This window comes from Falco peregrinus, chromosome 6 (genome assembly GCF_023634155.1).
Source record: "Falco peregrinus isolate bFalPer1 chromosome 6, bFalPer1.pri, whole genome shotgun sequence".
NCBI classification, from domain to species: Eukaryota; Metazoa; Chordata; class Aves; order Falconiformes; family Falconidae; genus Falco; species Falco peregrinus.
In genome coordinates this window covers 4,937,307-4,951,860 of record NC_073726.1, presented here as the reverse complement: position 1 = coordinate 4,951,860, position 14,554 = coordinate 4,937,307, and the positions used below count along the sequence as shown (strand labels likewise).

The 14,554-nt window shown below is 37.8% G+C and overlaps 1 protein-coding gene across 7 annotated transcripts in view; it reads right to left on the bottom strand.

Annotated features, from left to right (window-relative positions):
• Positions 1 to 5,167: 5,167 nt before the first annotated feature.
• TAFA5 (TAFA chemokine like family member 5) overlaps positions 5,168 to 14,554 on the bottom strand; it is a 444,933-nt gene continuing 435,546 nt past the window's right edge. For 4 of the 7 annotated variants that reach the window (XR_008747922.1, XR_008747924.1, XR_008747925.1 and 1 more), the window contains 2 exons: positions 10,257 to 10,349; positions 5,168 to 8,960 (listed from right to left, as the gene is read on the bottom strand). Coding sequence is in view for 2 of the 7 variants with exons in the window: in XM_027793804.2 (XP_027649605.1) it covers positions 8,952 to 8,960 (9 nt within the window). In the remaining 5 variants the exon portion in view is untranslated. The remainder of the gene's footprint in view (positions 8,961 to 10,256; positions 10,350 to 14,554) is intronic. The other 3 variants (XR_008747923.1, XM_027793804.2, XM_027793810.2) reach the window with 1 other exon arrangement.

The window sequence follows — 14,554 nt, the reverse complement described above, 5'->3', positions numbered from 1 at the left end:
TTAATGATAGGTCTTGATGATCTTAAAGGTCTTTTCCGACCTAAACGATTCCATGATTATATTATCCAAAATCCCCTCAGAGTAGCAAACCTGGGGCCAGCAAGCCATCTGGCATAGCAGTGCACTGCTAGAGGCAATATCATGAGCTGGGCTTTTAGCTTGCACTGCACTCCCCGCTACCAAAACCATTCTTGACCCATTGCCTAACCTACTGCTGTGGCTCCCAAGTGGGAAAAAAAAGAGGAAAGAAATCTTGCTGGGTACCTCAAACTGCCTAAGGAAACTACAGTCACCATCAAAATAATACAAACTGGCCTGTCAATGGAGCCGCTTACATTTCTTCAAGTAAGCAAAGTAAGGTCTACCAGAGCTTTGTTAATCCATGAAGAACAAGGCATTTCTGAAGTAGAGGAAACTAACCTGATGGGTACAATTAAAATAACAAGGATTTTGGAACACCTTCCCTGACTCCAAACATGCTGTATTTATCTTTTAGTTTAGAAATTTTCCATGTGTTCCAGGGTTGGAAGAAGCTCTCCAACAACCCATGTAGGTCCCTAGAAGAGTCTTCTTTTCAACATGTAGAAGCTATGGCCACTTGCTGTTCCCAGGAATGTCCTGTGTCCCTGAAGATCCACACTTTTTTGTGTTCATCTGTGACTCTTCATTGCATTTTGTATTTCCAAACTTTTTCTTTTCCTCTATTACAACATGTGAAGCATAAAGCAAGCAACCTTCCTCCCTCTCTTAATATATAACCAGTACACTAAATGTAACCTGAAATTAAATCACTCACTCGTCTTATAAACACCAAAAAGGTCTACCCAGCAGTAAAATGAATATTTTGGAAAAAAAAAAAAAACTACCAAAAGATAGTCAGTTTACTATCAATTACCTTCCAAAAGCAAATACATTGGTGTTTGCGATGATGTAAAAAACAGAGGCACTCAGACTACCCATGGCTACTCCGATTCCATCTCTGTTAGAACATGTTACTAAGAGTTTATCTACTAGTGGCTTAGCTCAAAGAAAAATTTACTTTTTCACCAAGACACATACAGCTCATCACATTGGGAGTCAATTTAACTCATCTGGATTTCTGCATGGCTCACTGTAATCCTGGGCATTCATAAGGGAACTAAAACTGTGCATCAGAGATGATTTTCCATCGTAAAGCAACTTGTTCCCAAGACAGATGTTTATGGGACAATACAATTCAAAGGAAATTTCACATCATCAGAGCTGAAAGATTAAACTCAGTCACACTCAAGCATCAGTAATCTGTATGTCCAAAATAGCAGGTGCTGCTGGCTGTTGCATTAGGAGAAGAACAGGAAATAGGCACACATCTTCTATTTCTGCTGTGCTGGAAACTTACAGGTATGGTTGCAGTTATTCAGAATCCCTATAAACACCGGAACATCTTTACAGCCTAAATAAATCAATCACATGATATTTCAGATTCTTGAAGGCCTTGGACTATGTGATATCAACTTAGCTGAGGACTAAATAACAAACACTTTTGTACCAATGAATTTTCTAAAGATCTGATTGCCTTGTTAATATATTGGCAACAGATATTTCCCATTTCCATTTGGCATCTCCAAAGATCCCAGTCCTACCTCCAGACAGAAGAATTGATAGGGATAACTTGGTTCTGCTCCAGTAATTATGTGTCTGTATAGAAGCTTTTCCTGAGAAAGTTCTGGAGACATTTAACATCATGAACAACAGTCCCAAGCTTATACCCGTTAAATTAAACTGAGGCAACACTAATGTGCTTGATACATTTTTCTGAAATAAGATTTTTTAAATAATTATCAAACAGTCCTTTCTTTCAGAATTCCAGCAAACTTTAATATGTGTTCCTTTTCTCACTTTCCCACTACCTGACAAGGTACCAGACACTACCACATTAACATTGTGTTACTGTTTTCTGTCTAACAAATCAACTGAATAAGAAGAAACATGATTTCTAAAGTTAAAATAATGACATTAAATGCTATACATATCCCCTGTCCTTTTGGGTTTCTCTTGACTAGTTGGGCAGTTAGTTGATCAATCCATTTACAAAATTTGTCTTCAGGCCCTTAAACAGATATTTTTTTTCTTGTCACAAGGTTTAGTTGTTCTGAGGCAAAGCTTTCTGCTCTTCCTACATTTGTCCTGCTGTCTCCAGAGTCTCCATGTAGTGAGAAGGACCTGGTACATATTAAAATGCAGTCTATATTCTCTGTGTTCCTCTTACCTAATAAATGGATTCGTTTCTTTTTTCTGGTTTTGGTTGGTGTTTTTTTGGGGGGTTGGGGTTTTTTTTGTTTGGTTTTTTTGTTGTTGTTGTTTGTTTTTTTTGAGAAGGGGATCCAACTTGACATGTCTTATCAGCTTTTAAAAATTATTAAAATGAAAACAAGTGCATAATTGCATGGAATTCTAAGTGCTGCTGAGTATATTATATTGCAGATTCTCCTGTGATTGTAACTGTTTGAGTAAGAATCAGATAACAAGGAGCTTGGGTGGCATTACAATTATTTGTGATTTTTCTCATTTTTGTGGGTGTTTGTTTCCTGTGCACAGTGAGGTTATTGTTATTTACTCAGCTAGAATTCCTGCCTTTCCAGAGCTCACCCTTATTTGATTTGCTTTGCATGGGCTGGAAGTTACATTATCACTGTCATGTTGCTGTCTTTAAAATTTGGGAAGGAATAAATCTGCCTGTGCTGAAAACCAAGTGTTACATGGCTTCATTGAAGAAGAGCTTTAATTTGTACCAAATTAAGCATAACTTTCCTCAAGCCTCACTATACTGTTTTATTGTTTGCTAATAGCATATCCGTTAGGCTAATATGTAGTGAAGTTGCAATCTGTGTTGAATTTCTGCTCTGGAGGCTACTTAAATACATTTGTCTAGAAGTGACTGGAGAGTGTGGACAGAAGTAGCCCACATTTGTTTTCATCTATTCATCTGGGTACGTTCTGCATATAGAGGAGTCAATATATTACCCTACAAACAGGGGTAAATATATTACCTTTGCATTTGCATTAGTCATTGTGATGGGAAGGCCCTCTTTACTGCCACCGGAGCTCTGTGAGCTCCTGTTTTGTGCAATGTTTCTGTACATTAACGACTGGCTTAGGTTGCTACTGCCAACCTTTTGTTAACATCTTCACAACTCAGTAAGTAATTTCAGATGACAGCTGATGTCAACATTTCCTGTCATTAGTCGCTGCCTTAGGTGGCTGACATGTATTGTTATGCCTGTGTAAGAACCTATGCTAAACCACCTGTCTCTCTCCTTGACTGTATAGCAATATACAGAGGCTTCCTCCTACGCATTGAAGGAAGACAGACACTGTCTCATGGTGATTTAAGCCACTGTTTGAGGTAGTGCTCAGGGTCCTTACCTAATATAAATTGTTCTCTGCACATGCTTACATTGTTCCTTTGATTATATCAGATCCTATACTCTAAAGAACTTTGAAGTTTTCTGGCTTATTGTTATTTTCTTCTACTTTTCTCCTATTTTTTAGTTTACTTTTAATTGGTGACAGAATGACCTTTTACATATTACTCATGGGTCTCAAATTTTAATGGGATTTATGTCTCAAAAGAAGACAACCATATGATCAGTAAAAATCTCATCTCTGCAGTTTGTATTTGCTTTCTCATTTCCCTATTTCAAATTTTACACATTTTGGCTCCTGTAGCACTTATTAAATACTACAAAGCACTTACTAAATACTAAATATTCTGAAATGAAAAATATTTAATTTTCTCTGGTCTTGGGTTGGTTTTGGGTTTTGTTGGTTTTGGTTTTTGTTTTTTTTCAGTTCCTTCTTGGTTTCCTTCCTTTATTCAAGTCCCAACTTGAAATCAGATGTAGAATATTGTGTTTTCTGTCCATCCTCATTTGCCTAAGCCCAATCTAAGATCATTACTTCAATGTAGTACAAATTCTATGATGCGAGAAAAACAAATTGGAAAGAGGAATAAAAAAATAATTCCTCAGTTGTAACTCCTGTAATTACATAAGGTAAATATATATACACATATAAAGACTTCATTTTTCTAGGGTGTGAAACATCCACCAAACAGTAACTGGAAAACCAGAAGAAACTTCACTTCAGGGAGGGCTGTGATATATTTTCCCACCCAGAGAAACCATTAATTTTAAAAAGAAACCAGTTAAGACATGGTATCAACCAAGAGGAAGCACACAGCTGAACTGGTTTGACAGTTCCCACATTCTATTGATATAAATTCTCTTTGAAGAGAGTGGGGTAAATAAAAAAGCGTAATTTATAAAATACACCTGAAAGGAGAAAAAAGAAAGCACAAGTTACTTCTTTTCTTTGCTTTCAGTATATGCACCACCTTCCTCAGCCCTTTATGATTTTCACCACATAGGTGGCAAAACACTTTCATTTGCATTAATCATTCCTCTCAGAGAATCATTACCCAATTCCAGCCACAAAATTACCACCATTACTGAGGTGTTTGGGAAGTTTCTTCATGTTTGGAGCAGGAGGAATAAAAGTACCTGGAAATCACTTTTACCCTTAGCACATCTTGAAGTTGCTTGAAAAACAACTTCAAAATAGCAGACTAATATAATTTATACTGGCAGAGAGTCTCTTACAAGCCTTAGTGATGGTAACCTGCTGCCTGTGCTCTCTGGGAAGCCTTTGACTTTCCAAGGATTCTCGCAGCTAGAGGAATTCTCCTCTGACTAAGCCTATTGTGATAAACGTTGCCTTGAGAATCAGAAACTGGGGCTATTTTTCACTGGTTTGTGGTGGTTCTAACCTAGTCTTCACCAGGTCCATTTCAAACCTCACAGAAAATACCATCGTACATCTTACTGTTCCAATCTTTCATCTGAAATAGTTTTAAATCTTAGAAGGTTATGTGCCAAATGCTTCCATTTTTGTCTCTTTAATGGGAAGGGTGACTGCTTGTGTACACATATGCAACACCCCTAGTCAACCCATTAACCCATTCCCAGTCTTTGGTTGTTACTCATGTATATGCTATTCTTAATATAAATCATACAAAGAGGTTTAAAAGAATATGCCTTCTGTATTTTTTTTATTGGGAAAATACTGTATATGTGTAGGTTTATGTGATGAAAGCTGGTTCAGCTTTTTCTCCTTGAACTAATATTCCTTTTTCTTTTTTTTTTTTTGGCTTCTTGTGTCTACATGCGATGTTGGCTTGTGCTTTTTTCTTTCCACTAGTTCAGCGGCCCAGGCAGTTAGTGCTCTGATTTTCCTATCAACCAATCAATTTACCATCTTCTAGTTCAGCTGTTTCTTATACTCACATAGGCTCTTCAGACACAGTGTTGAATTCTTTATTTTCTTCTGGAAACTCTAATTAGTACTCACGATTGTGATGAATAGGCTATATTAGATAGTAAGTGCCTGGGTTAAAGATTTATGCAACAGCATGTGGGTACAGTTTCAGTAAACAAGTGAATGATTGAGGATACCACATGCATAAAACCTGAGCTACTGCAGAGAAGAAATGAATTGGCAAAAAAAACCCCAACCCCCAAAAAAGCTAAAAGCATAATTATGAAATTGGTGAATGATGTGTCATATTCATTGCTATAGTGTGTTAATATTTGCTCCATTTGATATCCCAGATGTTTAAAGTAGTCATTAAATATGTCCTTGCCTGGGCTAAGAGAGAAGCTTTTTTCAAAAAATGTTTAAAGGTTTACTGCATTTCTAGAGGTTGTTTTTATTAGTCTATTATGTGTTTTTTCTGTATTCTTTTGTTCCCTTTCAAGCATATTTTGAAAAAGTTACTTGTTTGCAAGCTGAGAAACGAAGGATATTTAATAGCATTCAAACAAGACATTCCCTTCTGTGTTTCAAATTTTGCTTTGGAAGAGGCACATCAAATACTTTCAGAAACAAACAAATTTTTATGTAACTTAGCTTTGTAAAATTAGAAGTTCACAATATTCTGAAAATATATTGTTCCTGAGACAGAAACATTTCACCACTGCTCTTAGAGTAGTAATTCACAGTGACAAAGGCAGCCAGTATATTTTGTTTGTTTAAAACTGTACATTTTGGAGGAGGAGTGAAAAGTACAAAACACACTTTAAGTGCTTTGAGGTGTCTGTTGACTCAGCAACTAGAATGCACCTCTGATGAATAATCAGAATATTTTGTCTTTGATATTTCTTAACCAGAGTAGACCTTATAAACAATGTACATCTCTCTTTTGTTGAGCATTTAAAGTACTCAGAAAACAAAGACATAAGCTTGCATATTCAGAACCAACAGGAAGGTATGATTTAAGATGTATAGATTTCAGATGTCCATTCTTAGATCCTTTAGTGGGATCTGGTTTCTAGAAAATAAATGACCTTAATCTGATCTATAACTGAGCATACCAGAATGAAGGTACCCAAGACCTAAAAAGGGAAGGGTAAAACTTCAGTTTCAAAACACAACTCATCCTCCATTTCCATTCCATTGCTAAGTCTTCATCTCTGTGCCCCACCTCACTAATTATCAGGTGAAATTCCTTTGGTGACGTCATGCTCAGGGAACAGAAGTCTCACTTACAAAAGGATTTTCTTTATTTTTCATAATTTAGCTGAACCAACACATAACTGAATACTGTAAAGCAACAAAAATGATGTAACATCTTTAATTGTTCTGTTTACTAAATAAGGCTACTACACTCCCTTTAAAATAAATCAAAACAGAGAGTTGGTAGAGTGAGGGATCTGGCTCTTGAGGTCTACATGTACAGTAAATGTATTTACCATCATTTATTGCATGACATTTTAAACCTGACATTGGTCATTTATAGTGCAGTCAGTCCATAACACTTTTCAAGTGGCTGGGCTTTAATTGCTACTTTGACACTGGTCAAAATGCTAAGATTAAATAAGAATTTTGTATATATTGATTTTACTTGAAGACAAAATGATCTATAGTTCATGTTTCCTGCAACCTCTGCATTAAATAAGCCTCAGTATTAGAGCAGGCCTTCAAAAAATTTCTTTAATCAACTTTCATTTTTGTACCTTTCATCTATGGTCACTTGAACAATCGCTATATATTTTTCTTTAGTAGAATAGAACTAGCATAACACTAAAAGTTAATTGGAGTATTAGGTAGTATACTTGAAACCATAATACATTTGCCAGGAAGAAATTAAGCTCCCCTGTTGATTGCATCATATCAATATGTACCAAACTTACATACCGAAAGGTACAGTAAAAGGGAACAAGGTTTTGCTTGTTTCTCTGTTTTGTCATTATTTCCCCCTTGTCTATGCTGTCTTTTCTAAATTGTCACTAACCAATAATGCCAAAAATGTGGGCTTTCTAACAATGAGGTAAAACACTGAAAATGGGATCAAGGAACAGGCTTCAAACTGACCCTTACGGTGTGTGTCGGTGGGTGGGGGGTGGGGAGGAGAAGAAAGAAAGAAAGAGAGAGAGAAGGAAAGAGAGAAAAAGAGAGAAAAGGGAAGGACAGAAAGAGAGGAAGGAAAGAAGGAAGGAAGAAAATGAAAGAAAGATAGGAAGTAAGAAAGAAAAACAAACTTTGCTATGAAGAGCAATGAGTAAAATATTTTACACTCTATTTTTATCAGTACATAAAGACAAAAAAATAAAAATAAAATAAAAATAAAAAATGCCTTCCAACAGTGCAATGGTTGAATGCATTTATGTAATATAAACAACATTATTCTTTGCTTTTTCTACACAGTCCTCTCTGGTCATGCTTTACATCCAGAATGTCCCAATGGAAGAAAGCAAACGACACCAGTCACTTCAGAGACAACTGAAGTAATAAAACACAACTTAACTCTGAACCACTTGTCATGACTGTCAGAGTTATCACGTTAATTGTTAAATAGGATTTTCTACAAATATACAACATATAAAAACTGTTAAATATATAACTTTAGGCTTTTCAAAATACATTTAATGATCTCTTTCAAACAAGTGTTACTTTTGTTTTCTCTTTAATTTGCTTTCTGGTGCTAAATGGTGTATCAGATGAGACATAGGCCACAGATGACCAAACATGCTCTTTGCAAATACTGTATTATCCAACTTTAACTATCAAAAATGGAACTGTAGAAGAGGCATGTTTAACTGGTTAAAACTGAAAATGATTTTAGTACGAGAAAGTCAATCTAAGTACAGAGGAATAAAGGTGCTGTGTAGACAGTTTGTGTTCTTTTTGTCCAAGGTTTTCAAACACATGTCATTTTCTCTCAGTGCTCCATTATTTTCTCTTGAACGTGGCATTTCAAGAGCAGGTCTCTGAGTTAGTTTTTACTGCAGCTTTCCATAAAGACATCTGCTGGACAACAACATATCAGCTTTGTGAAAGCTGGAATCATGTCTATGTGGAGACCTCCTACAATTTAATGACATAACTCTGTTAACAGTAAGATTGTGTCCACTTTAAAATAGATTTTGCTCTTTGGTCTATTGTATATACTGAAAGTATAAGAAAATAAAAGCAATTCAGACAGTTTAGGGCACAAGAAGAGTTTCTCTTTTGCACCTCAGTGTCCTCCCATAGGCAAAACAGTCTTCTCTAAGGCTGATTGGGATGATACTCTTCATTGTAGCAGACTCTTCGGATTAAAACATGTAGGTAACAGCAAGTCCAGCAGTGGTGTATAACGTAGATGAAACGTTAACCATGAACTTTTTTGTATTGCTAATGCCCAAGCATATCTCTTTTTCTATATTCCTTAGTCCAGTGATCCTTAGTATGGTAGAAAAACTTTAGCTCATAACGTAGAGGAATTATGCTGTCATTCATGAGATACAGAGAAACAGACAGTTGAGTTGATGACATATAACGGATGATGATCAACAGCAGTGAAACTTGACTAAGTTAAGTAGCTCACACAGAGCCTAAACCACTCCTACGAGGATTCTGTGTTGCTGCATTTGTCAGGAGACCTGTAAATCAATAAGAACAAATGAGTCAGTGTCTTAATCTACAATCCTGGTTATCTTTGCTGTCCATTATTTTAAAATATACTGTACTGAGATTTTTCAAGCAGACAGTTAACAAATTGGAAGATATATTTTTCACAGCAAATATTTTCTCTCAGAAACAACATATGAAGAAACCTATATTTTTATTTATTATAAAAAATTAACACTTTAATCATTATTTCTAATAAAGCCACATATATAAACGATAATTTACAATAACTTCAATGCCATCTACTTTCTACTAAGTTCCATGCATATTCTTTTTCATAAAAATAGTATCACAGAATATTATTTTACCTGCATTAAAGTTACATATAACAATTTCTAATACACATGGTGATTAATATGACTATTACTTTTTACATATAGGATATGATGAAAAATGGACATGAAAGCCATGACCATTTATTAAAAATGCAAGGATGTTTATGCTGGAGGCTTTTCTGCATTTAAGTTTCCAATGAGCACTAGAGTGCACCTAATTTAATCAATACTGCCCTCTAGCGATGCTATTACAAGCGTAAATTAATGTAAATAATGTTTATTAATAGTAAATTTAATCAGAAATTTGGTTTAGATACACAGCAGGAAAAAAGAACAAAAACCCACAGAAGAATGAAAATGGGCAAAGGACTTCCAAATGAACCGGTTTAAAAGCAAATGGAATGGAAGCAGTGGTTCGAAACAGAACCAAAGTTCACACTTTTAAAGAAAAAGAGTACTGGAAGAAACTACAAACATAAATGAGAAAGGAATGGCTGATTTATACAAGGAGCCAGCTACTCATGCTCACCCAAAATAGCAGTTTAGAAATGGTTTCAAGATTACACTGGTACCATATGACACAAAATGTTTTGAGGTGTATTAAGCAAGCATGATTGTTACAAAATGCCACTTGAACATTCAAACACTATCTTCTTCTTTGGCATTGTTCCGTCTCCAAATGGTCAGAACTATTATTACTGATGGAAATCCCATGCATAACTCCAGAAAATACTGAACAGTGAATGTGAAAGAGCAAAAGAAAATCCAATTCACTTGGTTCAAGGCATATTAAATTTAGAGTTTTTAACCTAATCCTCAGAGCAGTAAATGAAATACCTGCCTCCAAATTAATTTAGTGACAGCTTGAAACATATGGATGTCTCTATACATGTATGTAGAAAGATAGATAGATAGATAGACAGACAGACAGATGAATACTTTCCTTATAATGCATAAAGTGTATGTCATAAATTTCTGCTTTTGTCCTCTCACCTTTTCCAGGAAAAAACACCCCAGAAATCTTGCAAACAGCCTTTTCTTTTCGGACTAGTGATCAGATCTCCAAACCACATGGCCTCAGACAGGCTGAAGGCAAAAAACCTGGTTGATTATTGTGGTATATTCCCCTTTTGAAATATACGTTCAGCAAGAGAAATTAATTTAAAGTTTTGCTTCTATTAATTGTTCTGTTTCCCCTTTATAATGTGTCTTGGGGTTTCTGCTATGCCCCCTATTTTTCTTCCCATTAGAAAAGAACACAACTTTTAAGGTAGTAATACATTTTAGGCAGCAAGACACAAAGCAAAAGTTTTTTGGTTTGTTAAGTCTGAAAGTAAACTACTATTGTGTTACGAATTAGGTTGACTTAGCTCCATCTTTGCTGACTTATGCGGGAATAGCCAAAGCTAAAAGCAACAGCATAAACTGCTGATTGACTGTGTGTTTGGTGTTTTCATAGTGTGCTTCTCTACCATATTGGTCCCAGGATGGAGAGAGTATTCAGGTACCATCACATTCATTTGCAGATACCTGCTGCTTTGTCGTTTTATGGATACGAAAGCTTCCTTCCTGACTTTCTATCACTTTCTCCCCTTTGCACATCCCTGCTATGTGAATATGGTATCAACACCTTAAAAGGAGAGAAGAGGGGAGACAATTATGCGTTTTAAAAATGCTGAGGCAGGGCAGACAGCAGGCTTGAAATAAAGTGATGACAGGAAGAGGAACACATTAGAGAACAGGAGGTGAATTTACAACTTTGGACAATGACAGGAGAAAATGGAATGAGAGGGTGGAAAAGGCACAGGTTAGTCAGGGAAGTTTAAACATCATTTATTAATGAAGATATGAAAAATGAGTGAGATAGATAATAGGAACAACAGATAAAAAGAAGAGATGATAGAAGAGAGTATGAAGAGTCCAGAGAAGAGGCAGAGAATGCACATCTACACTTCCACCTCCTGTATTTTTCCCTTTCATTTCTCATTATAGGTAAATTAATCAGTTCCCAGAAAACCAGACAGATCAAGCAAGAGAAGAGGGATTCCCCAAGTGACCATAAAAAGGACTTGTTTACTATTTATACTAATAGTCCAAACTGTAAAATAAAAACATAGAATCATAGAACCGTTTAGGTTAGAAAAGACCTTTAAGATCATTGAGTCCAGCTGTTAACCTAGCACTAACAAGTCCACCACTGAACCATGTCCCTAAGTACCACATCTACACGTCTTTTAAATACCTCCAGGGATGGTGACTCAATAACTACCCTGGACAGCCTGTTCCAGTGCTTGACAACCCTTTCGGGGAAGAAAATTTTCCTAACATCAAATCTAAACCACCCCGGCATAACTTGAGGCCATTTCCTCTTGTCCTATCACTTGTTCCTTGGGAGAAGAGACCAACACCCACCTCGCTACAGCCTCCTTTCAGGTAGCTGTAGACAGCGATAAGGTCTCCCTGAGCCTCCTTTTCTTCAGGCTAAACAGCCCCAGTTCCCTCAGCTGCTCCTCATAAGCCTTGCGCTCTAAAGCCTTCACCAGCTTCATTACCCTTCTTCGGACATGCTCTAGCACCAAAATGTCTTTCTTGTAGTGAGGGACCCAAAACTCCTAAAACACAGTATTCTAGGTGCAGCCTCACCAGTGCTGAGTACAGGGGGATGATTACTTCCCTAGTCCTGCTGGCCACATAATTTTGGATACAAGCCAGGATGCTATTAGCCTCCTTGGCCCTCTGGGCACACTGCAGGCTCATATTCAGCTGGCTGTCGATCAAGACCCCATGTTCTTTTCTACCAGACAGTTTTCCAGCTGCTCTTCCCCAAGCCTGTGGCATTGCATGGAGTTGTTGTGACCCAAGCACAGGACCCAGCACTTCTCCTTGTTGAACCTCCTACAACTGGCCCCAGCCCATTCATCCAGCCTGCCCAGATCCCTCTGCAGAACATCCTGCCCTCCAGCAGATCAACACCCCTCAGCTTGGTGTCATCTGCAGACTGACTGAGGGTGCAGTCAATCCCCTCAACCACGTCATTGCTAAAGATGCTAAACAGAACTGGCGCCAGCACGGAGCCCTGGGGAACAGCACTTGTGACCGGCCGCCAGCGGGATGTAACTCCATTCACCACCACTCTTTGGGCTCAGCCATCCAGCCAGCTTTTAACTCAGAGAACAGTACACCCATCCAAGCCATGAGCAGCCAGATTCTCCAGGAGAATGCTGTGGGAAATGTTGCCAAAGGCTTTACTACAGTCTAGATAGACAACATGCACAGCCTTTCCCTAATCCAGGAAGTGGGTCACCTTGTTGTAAAAGGAGATCAGGTTTGTCAAACCGTACCTGCCTTTCATAACCCCATGTTGGCTGGACCTGATCCTCAAGTTGTCCTGCACATGCCACATGATGACACTTAGGTTGATCTGCTGCATAACCTTCCCTGAGACAGAGGTCAGGCTGGCAGTCCTGTAGGTCCCCAGATCCTCCTTCCAGCCTTCCTTGTAGATGGGTTTCACATTTACTAACCTCCCATCAACTGGGACCTCCCCAGTGAGCCAGAACTACTGTTAAATGATTGAAAGTGGCTTGGTGATAACTTCTACCAGCTTCCTCAGTACCCTTGTGTGGATCCCATCCAGCCCCACAGACTTGTTTGTATCTAAGTGGTGTAACAGTTCACTAAACATTTCCACTTGGTTTATGGGGACTTCATTCAGCTCCCTGTCCCTGCCTTCCAGCTCAGGGGGCTGGGTACCCAGAGAACAACTGGTCTTACTATCAAAGACTGAGGCAAAGAAGACATTAAGTACCTCAGCCTTTTCCTCATCCTTTTCACTATGTTTCCCCCTGTCAACCAGTAAAAGACAGAGATTATCCTTAGCCCTCCTTTTGTTGCTAATGTATTTATAGAAACATTTTTAATTCTCTTTTATGGCAGTGGCCAGATTATTTCTAGCTGGACTTTGGCCCTTCTGATTTTCTCCCTGCATAACCTTATGACATTCTTGTCCTCCTGAGTTGCTTACCCCTTCTTCCAAAGGTCATAAACTCTCATTTTTTTTTCCTGAGTTCCAGCCAAAGCTCTCTGTTCAGCCAGGTTGCTCTTCTTCCCTGCCAGCTCATCCTTTGGCACATGGGATGACCTGCTCTGGCAATTGTAAGATTTCCTTCTTGAAAAACGTCCATCCTTTCCGGATTCCTTTGCCCTTCAGGACTGCCTCCCAAGGGACTCTGTCAACCAGGCTCCTAAAAAGTCCAAAGTCTGCACTTTGAAGTCCAAGTTGGCTGCTCTTCTGCACCCCTCCTTACTTCTCTGAGAATCAAAAACTTGAATCAAAGACCATGAGAAGTACCACATCCCTGATAGGCAAGTTTAAAGGAAAATGCTTTTCTTGATGACTGCTTGGCAGCAATTACTAGAATATTAATTAGGTCAGTAGATTGCAATGAAAACTGTAAATTTAAGTACCAATCACATAGTACAAGATTTTCTTTACTGTCCATCTCTACACAGGACTCATGTCACTTCTAGGTGCCATTGCACAAGTCTGTTTGTCACTGACTTTGATGAAGTCAGAATTTCTCCCCAGTGCTTCAGACAGCAGGCTGTAGTTCATTTTTAAGAAGCCAGAAGTTCTTGCTGTAAGTTTGTGGAAGTCCTGAGCTTGTTCTACTTTGAGATACTGAGTGGGCATCTAGTACCAGAGATTAAAATTCTACTGTATGTTATCTGTTTATATGATGGATACCCAGTCTCCTGTGTGCTCCACAGAATTCTGCTCAAGAGGAAAAATAATTTTCCTAACTGCATATGAATAGATAATCCAAAGCATAAGAAACAATACCACATATGACCGTATATATCTTATTAGAGTTCTTGGGTAGCATGAATATATCCTGAGAGTGTTTGGCTTATTAGAGCAATTACAACACAGTCCACTTAATTTGTCTTACTCTGGAGGGAGTAGAATAAGGGACCATCTACCTCCAACTGTGCCCTAATGACACGTAAAATAATTCACTGGTTCATTCTTATGGTCAAAGACAAAGGAAAAAAAAATAAGCAAGTCATGTTGAGAAGATGGCAATACATGTTGCTTTTCTGAGTTAACAGGCTTTCCACCAAAAGAAAACCTCCCAAAATCTTCTGTCTTTCAGTGTAGTATCTAGGATCGAATTTAGTGAGAAAATATTGGAATTTCTCATCACAAACCGGAAAACTGAGCCAGGCTTACTGTAACTAGCAAATATTTTCAGCATTAGGACTAAGCTTCAGGTATGTCTGTCCTGACC